Source organism: Peromyscus maniculatus, chromosome 16 (assembly GCF_049852395.1).
Source record: "Peromyscus maniculatus bairdii isolate BWxNUB_F1_BW_parent chromosome 16, HU_Pman_BW_mat_3.1, whole genome shotgun sequence".
NCBI classification, from domain to species: Eukaryota; Metazoa; Chordata; class Mammalia; order Rodentia; family Cricetidae; genus Peromyscus; species Peromyscus maniculatus.
Window position 1 is genome coordinate 64,361,573 of NC_134867.1, and position 13,632 is coordinate 64,375,204.

Sequence of the window (13,632 nt, forward strand, 5' to 3'; positions counted from 1 at the left end):
TTCCCAAGTTCTAAATAAGAAAATGGGCAAAACTTAGCAGCTTGTGTCTTCAGGGGCAGTGAACAGACCATGTATAGTCCAAGGAATTTGTTGGTGCCTGGAGCATGCCCAGGACCAGGCCGTTGCTTGGCGGGCTGGTCATGGATAGAGTGAGGTATGAAAACAGTGTCATGGCATGCTCCATATGATGAGGCATCTGCCAGTCAGTGTATTGATCATTAGATATCCCTGGGTGTTAAAGTTATAGGAACTAAGTCAAGCTTAGTAGTGATTTGTCAGAGTCTGTAAATGAACAGTAATGGTTTCTCTCAGATGGGAACCAAACATCCCAGAGTGTCAGTGGGTCTGGGTGTCTCACCATCCATGTTTCCTTCTCTAGTGGGCATTTCCTGAGCAAACAAAAAACAAAAAAACACAAGCACATGCCCACACTTGGGCTCTCAGCAAAGGTAGCAGAGGTATGGCCAGGCCTGGGCCGTATGATCTCTAGGAGGAAGGGTAGCGATGGAGAAGGCCATGCACATCTGGATTAGATGGAATTAATGTCCCACGGAAAGAAAGACCCCATTGGCCACAGAGGGAGAAACAGCTGGATTGACTCTAAAGTTGTCCTCTGTGCATGCCAGTACCATGGAAACTGGTACAAGAGCTGCGGGTCCAGTAAGGAAGTGAGCCTTAGAGACTGTGTCCATACGGTTCAACCACCACTGTCTAGCTGGGGACATACCAGGCAGTGACTCTCACACACACTCACCTGAAAGATAGCTGGGGTCTGTCCCCAGAGGGTCCTATTATCTGGGCTGGGAGGTGGTTGCAAGGTTCCCAGTATGAGACTCCCAGCCTCCTGCTGGTCCTGTTGAAAGACATGCTGAGCTAAGGGTCAGGTGCGGGGCTCTCTCCACACCCAAAGTTTGCATCATGGTAACTATGACAACCCAGGGCCGTCAGGGCAGCAGTGGCACAGCAAAGCCCCTTGACCTTGTTGGGGTAGTTGCCAGTTCTGGCTCTCCACGGCGGCTGGACCACAGCTGTTACTGAGAAGCAAAAAAACAGTCTTGAATTTTGGCTTCTCCTCATCTCTTACTTGTTAGTGAATGTGAGCCAAGGACAAGAGGGTAGAGGATAGAGGACAGCATGGAGGGGAAACCCAAGATGAGCGTTCTCTCTCTCTCTCTCTCTCTCTCTCTCTCTCTCTCTCTCTCTCTCTCTCTCTCTCTCTCTCTCTCCTAAGATTTATTTATTATGTATACAGGGTTTCTGCCTGCATGTATGTCTGCAGGCCAGAAGAGGGCATCAGATCTCATTGTAAATGGTTTTGAGCCACCATGTGGTTGCTGGGAATTGAACTCAGGACTTCTGGAAGAACATCCAGTGTTCTTAACGTCTGAGCCATCTCTCCAGCCCGAGTGTTCTCTTTTTAAAGCAATATTTATTTGTGTGTGTGCGTGTGTGTGAGTGTGTGTGTGTGTGTGTGTGTGCGCGCGCGCATACATTTGTGTGTCATGGTACATGTGTAGAGGTGTTGGATGGAGAAAAAGGAAATGGGAAATGATATAACTATATTTTAAACAAATAAAAATTCTTATTGGAAAAAGCAACTAGAAATTATAGAGTTGGAAGTTACTTCAAATAGAATATTGGAACAGACATGGGAACATTAAAAACCACAGTTTGGCACCCAGAATATCCACCACAATGGGACTTGATTGACAAAGCCAATGCTAAAAATAACAGGAAGGATACCCCTAGAGTTACACTCCTTTGTCGACTCTTAAATAAGCAACTAAGACAGAAGTGTAAATAGTTGAGAATATTGTGTGTGTGTGTGTGTGTGTGTGTGTGTGTGTGTGTGTGTGTGTGTGAACACGCACACGCCATGGTGCATGTGTGGGGGATCAGAGGACAACTCAAGGAATGAGGAAATCGATTCTCTCCACCTACCACGTGGGTCCCCAGGATTGAACTCAGGCTTTGTGGCAAGTGCCTTTACATTTTGAGCCATCCCACAGGCCTGAAAAATGTGTTCCTCAGACATGTAGAGATGGGAACGGACGCGGCCTCTGTCCTCAAGCCCCTAAGGGCACATTGTCAAGCAAATCTCCAAACTTTAAATCATTGCGGCCAAAATGATGGGTTTGGAAGGTCGGACTCCTGGCTGAACAGAGCCTCGGGTTCAAGCATCCGTGGTTAAGTGTGACTGGGATTTTAACTACGTGTGTGCTACACATTACAGTTAGACTTGTGGGTTCCAGTTGCTGCAGGACAGCCCGACCTACAGCTGAAGGTGGTGACTGTTTTCGGTTGGGTTCTGAGGCCCAGGATGGGAACATCATCACTTCCTCTGGCAGAGTTTGAAAAGTTGCACACAGGCTGCCAGTTCCCCTCTGTGGGTCTTCTCTCACAGCTCCTGGCCACCAACAGAAGCTCCTCAAGGCACCTGAGGCCATGTGGAGGTTCATGTTCAGAAGCAAGAGGCGGGCAGTCTTGGTGGGTACCCACGGGTAGGTGAGGGCTGCAGAGAGCATGTGCTGTGGACAGACAGACTTACCCATATTCCTTCCCCGACTCTGCTTCCTCAGGTCAAAGGTGACACGACCCCCTCAGCTGAGACACAGCCGGCCTCGTCCTCGTCCACGGAGGTAAGATCTCACGTAGTCACTTCCCTTTGCTGATGTGGTAGGCTCTTGGGAAAATGACCAACGTGAAGGCTTTCTCGATTTCCTTGCTTGTTTTACTCTGCTGGCGTCTAATGAAGCACACTGTGATGTGCTTTTTGGAAGGCGAAAGTATAAAATGAGAACTGCTGACATTCCAGTGGAAATGCAAGCGCAGTGGGTTGTGCAATAAAGTCTCTGAACAGCAGGGGTCTGCCTTGTGTGCCAAATCGGAACAGCACCCAGCTAATGGGCCTGCTTGTAGGGTCATCAGGAAAAATGTTACTTCATGTGAGATACCCCTTTAAGACAGCTAGGCGCTGTTGGTGCCTGCCGGCTCTTGACTCTGTCCTTGGGTAAGTCAGGGTCCTAGTAGCAGCTCTTTGAGAGCGAGGCCTAAGAGGACCATCTTTAGATGGAGATGGCTTTCTCGTTTTTTCAAATGGCTGTTTGCTTTTAATAACATTGCAAATAAGAAAGTTTCTAAAATGTCTTTATGTTAGTTCTCGATGTCTGGCTCCCATGATACAGTAGAGCTTCTCCTGTGGGAGGAGGGGCTAGAGTCCAGCCAGGTGGTGTTTGGCTGGGTGACGTTAACTTACATTAATGGCGTCGATGTTGAACAAAAACTCTCCCAATCTTTCTGGAGGGCTTGGCAGCTTTCTTTTTTTTTTCTTTCTTTCTTTCTTTTTTTTTTTTTTTTTTTTTTGGTTTTTCGAGACAGGGTTTCTCTATGTAGCTTTGTGCCTTTCCTGGGACTCACTTGGTAGCCCAGGCTGGCCTTGAACTCACGGAGATCCTCCTGCCTCTGCCTCCCGAGTGCTGGGATTAAAGGCATGCGCCACCACCGCCCGGCGCTTGGCAGCTTTCTTAAAGCAAAAAATAAATAATAATGATAATAATAATAATAACAATCACCATCAAAGAATGGAAAAGAGTAAGAAGTTTGGAAAGGAAAAGAAAAATACTGCAGTACGACGTGAGCTGGAGAGATGGCTCAGAGGTTAAGAGCACTGGCTGCTCTTCCAGAGGTCCTGAGTTCAATTCCCAGCAACCACAATGTGGCTCACAACCATCTGCAATGAAATCTGGTGCCCTCTTCTGGTGTGCAGACATGCAGGCAGGCAGAACACTGTATACATGATAAATAAATAATAAGTAAATAAATAATACTACAGTGCTCAAGGGTCGGGGTGCAGGTGGCCCATACACTAGGATTTCCCTCTGGATTTCCCTCTGGATTTCCCTCTGTTCACAGAATTTCCCTCTAGATTTCCCTCTGTTCACAGAAAGTGATGGGGGTGAGCAAGGGCAGAGGCGGTCCCTGAGGATAGAGGAGGGTCCCTGGTGCCCACTTACTGCATGTCGAGCAACACAAGGCACAGGCTTGCTCGTCTCCTCCCCCGTCTCGTGTTCCCAGACTGTGGTGCTCTTCACTAGCCTTCCTGATAGCCCGACAATGAGAATGGGTCTGATAAGAGAGTCTCATCCTTGACCTGGTTCTCTCACTGAGTTGGGCTTCCGTGTTCTTCCGCGTAAGACTCATGTTGGTGGCGTCGCCTGCCGTGGGACACCTGGTGCCGGCCTTGTCGTGTCTCGGTGCCTCGGCTGTTTTTGCCTAAGGTAAGAGGGATGTCAGAATGCTGCTCTGAAGGGCATCCTAGTTTAAACTCAGGAGACAATGTGTTTTGTAGAGGTGGACGAAGGAGTTCTGCATCAGGCCGGGGAATCTCTCTCTTCCACCCCTTCGGAGGAGGCAGCTAGGCTGCAACTGGGAGTTCTAGAAAACTTTACTTTACTTTCTCCTGTCTGCACATGGGTGCAAGCAGCTGTTCCTTGCTTTTACTATTATTGTGTCTATTCTCACAATCCACTCTTAGCCTCGTCGTGAGAAGAGGTTTCAATGTTGAGTGGTTCCTTTGTTCTTGGCTGTAGAAATGAGTGTAGGGCTCCAGTTATAGTAACACACGCCACACTCGTAACCTTAGAGCATAGAGAAGAGAGAGTAAGACTTCTGTATATTTGAGGCTGTCCTGGTCTGCATAACAAATATCAGGCCTGCCAGGGCTATCTCAAGGAGAGGGGAGATGGGGGGAAACAGGTCAAGAGACTAAAATAGGTGTGTTTATTAGGGGGTAAGAGTAGATTTAGGAGCCATGGCGTGGCGGGGTGAGGGGTTACTGTTGGTGAGTCATTTCTGCAGAAACCAATGGTTTCTTATGAGGTGTCATCCATAAGACAGTGGCTAGAATTGGAGACTGTCCAGGAACTCTGCGGTTTCCATCAAGACAATGCCTCCAGATAACATCCCAGGTCAAGGAACAGGAGAGCCTGAAGCTTGGCAAGTCCCCTCTGCTCCCATTAACCCTCAAATGGGCCTAGCCATACTTCCAGAAATATTCTGATTATAGCCACCAGGCACCCCTGATGTTCAGGGTAAAATCAGATCCAGCTCAGGGTGGAGTTCGGAGACAGAGAGCCTGACAGGCACTCGGCGGCTTTGGGGTGAGTGGGGACCCCCTGGCAGTCAGTCCTTACTCAGAGCATCCTGGACAGAAGGTGGCTGATGGAATGATAGTTGTTACATTAAGTTGTTTGTGTATTTTCTAAGACCTGCAAATGGCTTGATTTAATTTCTCCACCATTGTGACTTTACTATTTATTTCTTTGGCTATAATAAAAAGGAACTTGAGAAGGCCGGGCGGTGGTGGTACATGCCTTTAATCCTAGCACTCAGGAGGCAGAGCCATGCAGATCTCTGTGAGTTCGAGGCCAGCCTGGGCTACCAAGTGAGTCCCAGGAAAAGGCTCCAAGCTACACAGAGAAACCCTGTCTTGAAAAACCAAAAAAAAAAAAAAAAAAAAAAAAAAAAAAAAAAAAAGGAACTTGAGAAAAGAAACAAAGGAGATAAAGATGCCTGGGAGGGGTGTTGTGTCTGTGCAGGGAGCAGAGGGGGGTCCTGCCGCCTGCTGAGGGCCACGCTGCTTCCTTCCTTCCCGTCTTTCTATCCCACGGCACTGCTCCACAGAGAGGACTCTTCCTTCATCTACCAAGTCTGTCGATCCCGACAGGGGAAATGTAGTATTCTCCTGTTAGACAGGAAATGAGGTCACAGGAGCGTGGCCGACCACTCTTGGTCACTGTCACCCAACAACAGAGGCCAAAGATGCAGTTTTGCAGAGATTGTTGGGTAAAGAATAAAAATAACGAAGTTGGCTCCCAGAGAAGGAACACGAGGTTCTTGATGACCCTGGGCACAGGCTTGTCAGCGGCCTGCCTAGCATCCGGACACGTACGTGTGCTGGTTTTGATTCTTAGTCATTTGTGTAATGATCTAGTGTCCGCCAACTGCTTTGATACATGAAATAATTAGATGTCTCAAATGCAGAGAGCTGCAACGTGCTGACAGCTTTGAACACGGGCACACGCCATAAACACCAGGCAGATGTTCACCCTGCCCGCCTTCGGGGCTTGCTGGCTGGTGGCAGCCCCATCTGAGTGACAGAATTAGTTTCCAGATTAGAATTCAGGACCCGTGCTGCTCTGCCTCTCCCCTAACAGGTCTTTAGTCTTCTACCCAACATCCACCTGACCCTGTGTGAGAGACACACTGTTTTTTCTTTTCCTTGTATCATTCCTGCCCTCAGCCTTGAAGTACAGGAATCAGTATCACAACTGTGTTTTGCTTCTCACGAAGCTGGCTGTGTGAAGTGACATCTGAAAATGGCTTAAGTGTAAGGAATAAATGTCTGTGTTTTAGTGTGGTTTTTTGAGACCAAAGATCCTACCACAGAACTGGCTGTTCCCGCAAAGCCCCTGGCCAGGGCAACCCCAAGTAAGGAGCCTTTTGTCCGATTCCACAGTGACTATATGTTAGCGCTTTGGGGGGAGCGGGGGGGGGGGGGGGGCACGGGGCAGGCGCTGGCACTTGAGAGATAGTGGGGAACTAAGGGAGGTTCTGGGAAGGAGGTAAGGCAGGGAGCTTCGCGGCAGGGGACCTGCAATCAGCAGGAACACGGAAACAATGTGGCGCTTGTGTGTTTTGTTTAATGTATCTAATCATAAGACGGTCTTAGTGCCGTCCTTCAGCAGCGACTGCTCAGAGGTGACTGCTCAGAGGTGTATCTAGAGTCGTGGAAATCCTGAGCAAGTTAGCAGGTTTCAATTTCCTTTGGGCTAGGCATTGATTAAACCAAGCATTAACTTCAAGAAAAATGACTGACCCCAAATTTATCATAATACCTCTACCCCACTTCCCAACTCCCAACAGACAACATTCAGATTTTGAAAGAAATGCCTGGAGAAATATACACCCCCAGAGAGAGAGAGTGGGGGAGAGAGAGAGAGAGAGAGAGAGAGAGAGAGAGAGAGAGAGAGAGAGAGAGAGAGAGAGAGAGAGAGCCTCAAATAGGCCCAAAGTTCTCCACTAAGTTTTAACATCGCAGGAAAATTTTTTTTTCATACTTTCTATAATTTCCAAAGAAGTCTGTACCACAGGCATAGTAATTTTGTATATATTTTTGAATTAGCTAAGGCTGAGCTACCCTAAATTTTGAAGAGAACAGGACACCCCTGGAGTGATAGTGTAGTCCGCATTTCCCTTTCTGGTTGTGTCTGGATTTGGTAGCAGTTGAGTCACCCTGGCAGCTCAGGTAATGTCGCCATTTGGAGGTGGCCTCTGCTCAGACACCAGAGGAAGCGTTTGATCTGTTAAGAGGACAAATGTCCACCATGCATTACAGATGCGATGGTCCCCCCACCTCAGCCACCCCAGGGAAGGGTATGCTGGGACCCATAATTTACCTTGGAATGAATTTCTGCACCACAAGTACAGCCCTGGTGACCCTGGACAGGGTCAAAGGTGGGGTGCAGTGATGGTCTCCAGATGGAAGGAGACTGGCTTTCTGGGAGTGCCTGGTGTTTCCCTTCCTTCATGACAACTACTAAGAGCTTCCAGGGCTCCGAGTCCTGCGCCCAAGTGCCAGGCCAGCCTCACGCCTAAGAAAGTGGGAGGCTCTTTGGATTCTCACTTCTAAATGCCAGCCTGGCATCTCACAGCCTCCGCTCTGCTTACACCAGGACTTCCTAACAGCTTCAAGAGACGAAGGTCAGAGGGATTAGGATTATCTTTTAGAAGTCTCTCAAAGTTGGAGGGGCTGCCCTGTCGTGACTTCAGGCCGGCCTGAGCCCCACGTGCTATGTGCCTTGTCCTGTCTGTGAGCTCTGCGGGCGGCAGTGGGGACCTCGGTTTCACACGGCACCCAGTGGAAGGAGCGGCCGGCCGGGGAGCAAGCTGCCTGAGGCTTTTCCATGCCCCTGTGCAAGCGGTCGCTTACCTTTCCCTCCGGAAGGAATCATCACACCTTCCCACACCAGCCAACTCAAAGCCCTCCAGGTGGGGGCAGCCATGTTCCCTGTGTACGAAGGGCATTGAGGGCCTGGCAGACCTCACCTTTCTGTGCTCACAAACGTTTCCTGTCATCTCTTCCCACGCAGTGAGAACCCAAGCAGAAGGACTCTGTAGCCGCCTTCCAAAGCGTTGGGACCGGGCAGTATTGTGCTCCTCACCCACAGGCCCAACCAGTCTGGGATCAAAAAATTTCTGTGTGCAATATACACAGGCCCTGGTCTAGCCTCTGCTAACCAGTGTGCCAGTTGTGTACCCAACTCACGTATCATGTGTCATCTAGAGAAGGCTTAAGGTCCAGGGAACCACTGAACAGGTGGTGTGCATGCTGTCACTTCATGTTCGTGAACTTTGGAAGGTGGCAAGGGCTCCAGGGTTTGATTCCCAGCACCCATGTGGAGCTCACAACGGTTTGTAACTCTAGTCGCAGGGGATCTGATGTCCTCTGTGGGCACCAGGCATGTACATGGTGTATAGACTTACGTACACATGAAACAATAAACAAACACATGTTTTTAAACGTCCGCATAGGGTTCCTTGGAACATTGTCGGGATGAGAGGGCATCTGCTCCTATTGTAGTTAGTGTCACCACAGGCTTGACCTGGTTTATCCTGGACTCGCCAAGGCGGTGGCTAAGTCTTCTGTGGATACCTCATGGTATGAGTAAAGTTAAGGGCCTTTCCTCAATGCCCTTGGTACACAGGGAGCAGGCAGGGTGCTGGCCAAACTGGACGCTCGAGCTCTGTCAGTCCTACGACCCCCTGAAAGATTCTCTTCTCTCGAGCCTGGCTGTTTTCATCTACAGATTGCTTTGCTAGATTTGTTAAATTTTATTATTCTCTCTCTCTCTCTCTCTCTCTCTCTCTCTCTCTCTCTCTCTCTCTCTCTCTCTCTCTCTGTGTGTGTGTGTGTGTGTGTGCCTGTGTGTACGTGTGTCTGTGTCTGTGTGTGTGTGTGTGTGTGTGTGTGTGTGCCTGTGTGCCTGTGTGCGGTATGTGTGTGGAGGTCAGAAGGCAACCTTGTTTGAAGTAGGGTTTCCACATTGTTCATTGCTGTAAATACAAGACGAGCTTGCCGGCAGGCTTCCGGGGATTCTCCTGTCTCTGCCTTGCCTGTCATGTGGGAGCTGGAACTGCAGACAGATGCCTGGCTTTATGTGGGTGTGGGGAATTTGAATGCATATCCTTACACTTTCATAGCGAGCATTTTGCACACTAATACATTTCCATAGTCTTGAATTGCTCCATTTCTAAACCTTAGGAGTATGAACTTGTTACTCAGTCATTGCCACATACAGTAGTCATGGATGCCAGTGTCCCCAGAGCCAGGGTGTGGGTTGGAATTTGAACCACATGGTCTGGGCTCAGTGTCTTCACTCTGAACATGATACTGTCATGTAGATATTCACTGGAATCCAAGATAAACTCCTTCAATCCATTTTGGGAAAATAAATAGCATTTAACTTTTCTCCATGTATCTGTTCGAGAACTGAGAAGGAATTTAACATTGCTCTTGGCCTTGCACGCTCAACACTGAGCAAATGCCACCAACAAGACTTTACTAAACCCAGAACAGAAACTGTGAGGCAAGAAGTGTGAATCTTCCCACCACCCTGATTTGCTTCTGGAACTCTGAAGGAGTGGGTCCCCAACATTTAAGGTCCCTGCTTGAAGTAATAGTAACAGCAAATCAAGACCCATGTCCCACGAGTTTTATCTTTGGTATTCAAGCACTGAGAAGAGCTATGTGAACCCAATACCTCTGTGCCATGGCTCCACCATCCAGCATACCCGAAACAGCAGGTTATAAAGAGGGAAGGGTTATTTGTCTTACACTTGCAGAGTTTCCCATTCCTCACTGGGCAGATTTGCTGCTTCTGGGTCTCGGGGAAGGGCTCCTTGTGACATTCTGAAGGCATGGTGTGGCAAATTGCTTACCTCATGGCGGGGAAGCAAAATAAAAGAGGATAAGAGACCAGTATCCCACATCCTTCCAACGATGCTACAAATGATCCCAAGACTTCCTTCTAGGCCATACCTCTTAAGGGCTCCAATAGTGCTTCAGGGTGGGTACCAACTCCTCAACACATGCACCTCTGAAGGACATTTAAGATCCAAACTGTAGTCCTTCTAAATAATTTATGTGTGCATGTGGGTAGGTGGGGGTTAAGTATGTGCTCCTGTGGGTGTGTATGTGTGTTATATGCGTGTGGAAACCAGAGGTAGATGGTGAGTGTCTTCCTCTATTGCTCTCCAACTTCCTTTTTGAGGAAAGGGCTTTCACTGATGAACCCAGAGTTCATCAATTCATCTGAACTGACTGGTCAGTGAACTCTGGGGAGCCACCTGACCCTCCACTTCCACCTCTACCCTGTGCCGAGATTATATATGCATGCAGCTGTGGCCAGATTTTATGATTGGGAGCACATCTGCACTTAGATCCCCATGCGCAGCAAGCATTTCCTGACGGAGCCATCTCCAGACCCCCTTCTGAACAGCTTTATGCATGATGTCATACTTGTATATAGTCCATAGGCATGAGGGGTAGCCTCTTTCCAGCTGTGGAAAGTGGCCGTGGCCTCTCTCCAGCTGTGGAAAGTGGCCGTGGCCACTGAGTCTACCCAGATGTTGTAATAGCCACTCCATTCCACATGTCCTGCTGGCCCAGGTTCCTGTTGTAACTGTTTCTCCATCTGCAGCCAAGGTGGACAGAGGTGAAGGCATTTCCAAGAGAGCCAGACTGGGGAGTTCTGCCCTTCCTCCACAGAACTGCCGACTCTCCTGTCAGTAGAGCTGGGTGGGCTTTTCCTGGAGACCCAGAGCATCCTCAGAGGCTGGAATGACGGGGCTATCGTGGGAACTCACCTGCAGGCCTTCTGGAGATGGCCTCCAGTGATTCTAGACTAGTTCTTCTGTGAAGGTAGAGGCCACTCCAAGCCACACTTGCGCTCTTTTGACAACACAGCTCTGCCTGCCTCGTGTGTAGGGACCACACAAAGTATTAGGATTGGGATCACTGTATGTTCTCCTCCCTCTCCCACAGGGGTGGGCATGCACTTATGGACATGGATATAGGGCAGGGGGGCATGCACTTATGGACATGGATATAGGGCAGGGGTGGGCATGCACTTATGGACATGGATATAGGGCAGGGGTGGGCATGCACTTATGGACACAGATATAGGGCAGGGGTGGGCATGCACTTATGAACACGGATATAGGGCAGGGGTGGGCATGCACTTATGGACATGGATATAGGGCAGGGGTGGGCATGCACTTATGGACACAGATATAGGGCAGGGGTGGGCATGCACTTATGAACACGGATATAGGGCAGGGGGGCATGCACTTATGGACACAGATATAGGGCAGGGGTGGGCATGCACTTATGGACATGGATATAGGGCAGGGGGGCATGCACTTATGGACACAGATATACACATATTTGGAGCCGCTGGAGGGTGCTGAGGATTAGACAAACCATTAAGGTGCCAAAGAACAGTGGCTATAAAAATGCACTCGAGGTTAGATACAGTGGAATACGGGGATGGGTGGGGCCGGAGAAAGAAAAGAGTGGGGAAAAGAACTCCGCTTCCACTGTGCAGGTGACTTCTCTGACCCTCAGTTTCTGTTCTGTGCTACCAGTTAAAGGCTCCTGTCAGGGGCCTTAGTCCAGATGAGGTAAGGACTGCTGTTAGAAGGCACCAGGTCTTAGCATATCAGACAGGCTTCCTGTCCCCCTGTCAGCAGGTTCCCAGACAGGCCACTGCCCAGGGCTCTCCTCAGCAGCTCCCCAGAGAGAGCTGTCCACCCGGGAACCCTCCCACCCCAAGCTCCCGTATCTTCGTCCTGACACTGGGTACAGCTACGCGCCGCACAGAGGTGACACACTTCACTTCCGTCCCTGTTCAAGACGGGGAGGGCCTGGCGCACGGCGTCCTTGACATCAGGTCCTCATTGTCTTGTTCTGAGTGGGTCCAAGATAAGGAAGCACAGTGCTGCCTGTCATGGAGGGAAATGTGGTGCTCGAGGCACAGCTCGTGACGGTTGGAAGGGACCAGGAAGCGGTGCTGTCACAGCCCGGGATGTGGCTTCTTGGGATGTGACTGTGTGACCTCTGGGTTCTGTTGCTGGAGTGGCGCCCACGTGGCAATGGCAGCATTTCCTCAAAGCGTGACCAGCAAAGAGAGAACTGCTTCTCAAAATCATTTCTTTAACCATGCAGTTGGAGATGAATAAGCCAAGGTTGTTATGACGATCTCCCATGGCATTCAATAAAGGCAGTTTTTGTCATGGTCACCATGACAACATCCTGTCTACAACTTACATGCATCTGCAATTACATTCCATTAAAAATGAAAGGTTTCTGTTGCTGCACTCCAACCTGACATGACCACCATTTCCCCAGAGATCAAAGCCCTGGTCTGCTGGCTAATGTACTTTCAAAGGCACCAAGTCCTGGGTAATTGCCTTTTAATTCTTGTGGAAGTTTGAATGGAATTACATTTAGGATGGCTCAAACTACAATTATAAAATGTAATGATTTTAGGTCAGGGTTATTCGGACCAGCTGTCCAGCCCTCCATCACGTCCTCTTCTTTTATACCAACTCCACGCTCAGCTCTGTGGCTATCCAGAGGCAAGCGGGACAGAACCTCCAGTGAGGGGCTGAGTTCTAGTCTCCCAGGCCAACAGGCTGCAGCGTGTCAGGCTGAATGATTTGTGAGCTTTGCTGAGTTGGCTCCCTGCACTGCCCTCACAGTCCTGAGGACAGTGGACTGGAGCTCAGTCTGTTTGCAGAGGGCCAGCCGAGCCTGGATGAATTTGTCTTCCATATTGTTAGGCATGTCTTTTCCCTTGCAGGATCCCTTCTTTGGGGCAATAGACCATGCACCCTTGCAAGTAGGTACCTAAACAACTCAGAGGCCTAATTCTTTGCTGTGCACAAGATAAGCTGAGAAAAATGCTTGCTCCCCAATAATTACCTTTGTCTCCAAGCAGCCATTCCTGAATGACATTGACATGGGTAAAGCTGGGACCGTTTCCCTGCACATTATGTTTCCTAAGTGCTTGAACAGGGGAGGATGGTCAGTGAAAATAAACTCTGCATTTTTATTTGCACATACTTAAAACAATTCCAGAGGTTCCCTGCTCTTCCTCACCTCGGTCAAAATCCAATCAAGTTTGGTCATTGTGGATTAAAATAATTAAACTTGTTCACAAAGGCCACAGAGTCCAAGTGTCCAGGGACACATTTTATTTTGCCCTCTGCAACTGTGGGGATACCCACAGGACAGTGCAGAAACTTTACCATTCCCTTCACATGTCCCCATAGCTGGCACAGTGGTCATGTGCCCACAGAACAGTGCAGAACTTTACCATTCCCTTCACATGTCCCCATAGCTGGCACAGTGGTCATGTGCCCACAGAACAGTGCAGAACTTTACCATTCCCTTCACATGTCACCATAGCTGGCACAGTGGCCATGTACAGAGACAGGCAGGGCTGGGCTGCAGGCCGCATCCTTCCTGCTTCAGACAGTGCACAGGACTTACCCAGGGCTTCTGGGGAG

General features: G+C 49.3%; 1 protein-coding gene across 5 annotated transcripts in view; it reads left to right on the forward strand.

The window, feature by feature from the left end:
- Rps6ka2 (ribosomal protein S6 kinase A2) overlaps window positions 1–13,632 on the forward strand; it is a 295,100-nt gene that overhangs the window by 47,302 nt on the left and 234,166 nt on the right. For 2 of the 5 annotated variants that reach the window (XM_015994843.3, XM_015994845.3), the window contains exon 1: window positions 4,113–4,277. Coding sequence is in view for 2 of the 5 variants with exons in the window: in XM_076552902.1 (XP_076409017.1) it covers window positions 2,446–2,487; window positions 2,580–2,639 (102 nt within the window). In the remaining 3 variants the exon portion in view is untranslated. Of the gene's footprint in view, window positions 1–2,418; window positions 2,488–2,579; window positions 2,640–4,112; window positions 4,278–13,632 lie in introns of those variants that run through there. The other 3 variants (XM_076552902.1, XM_042262424.2, XM_015994842.3) reach the window with 3 other exon arrangements.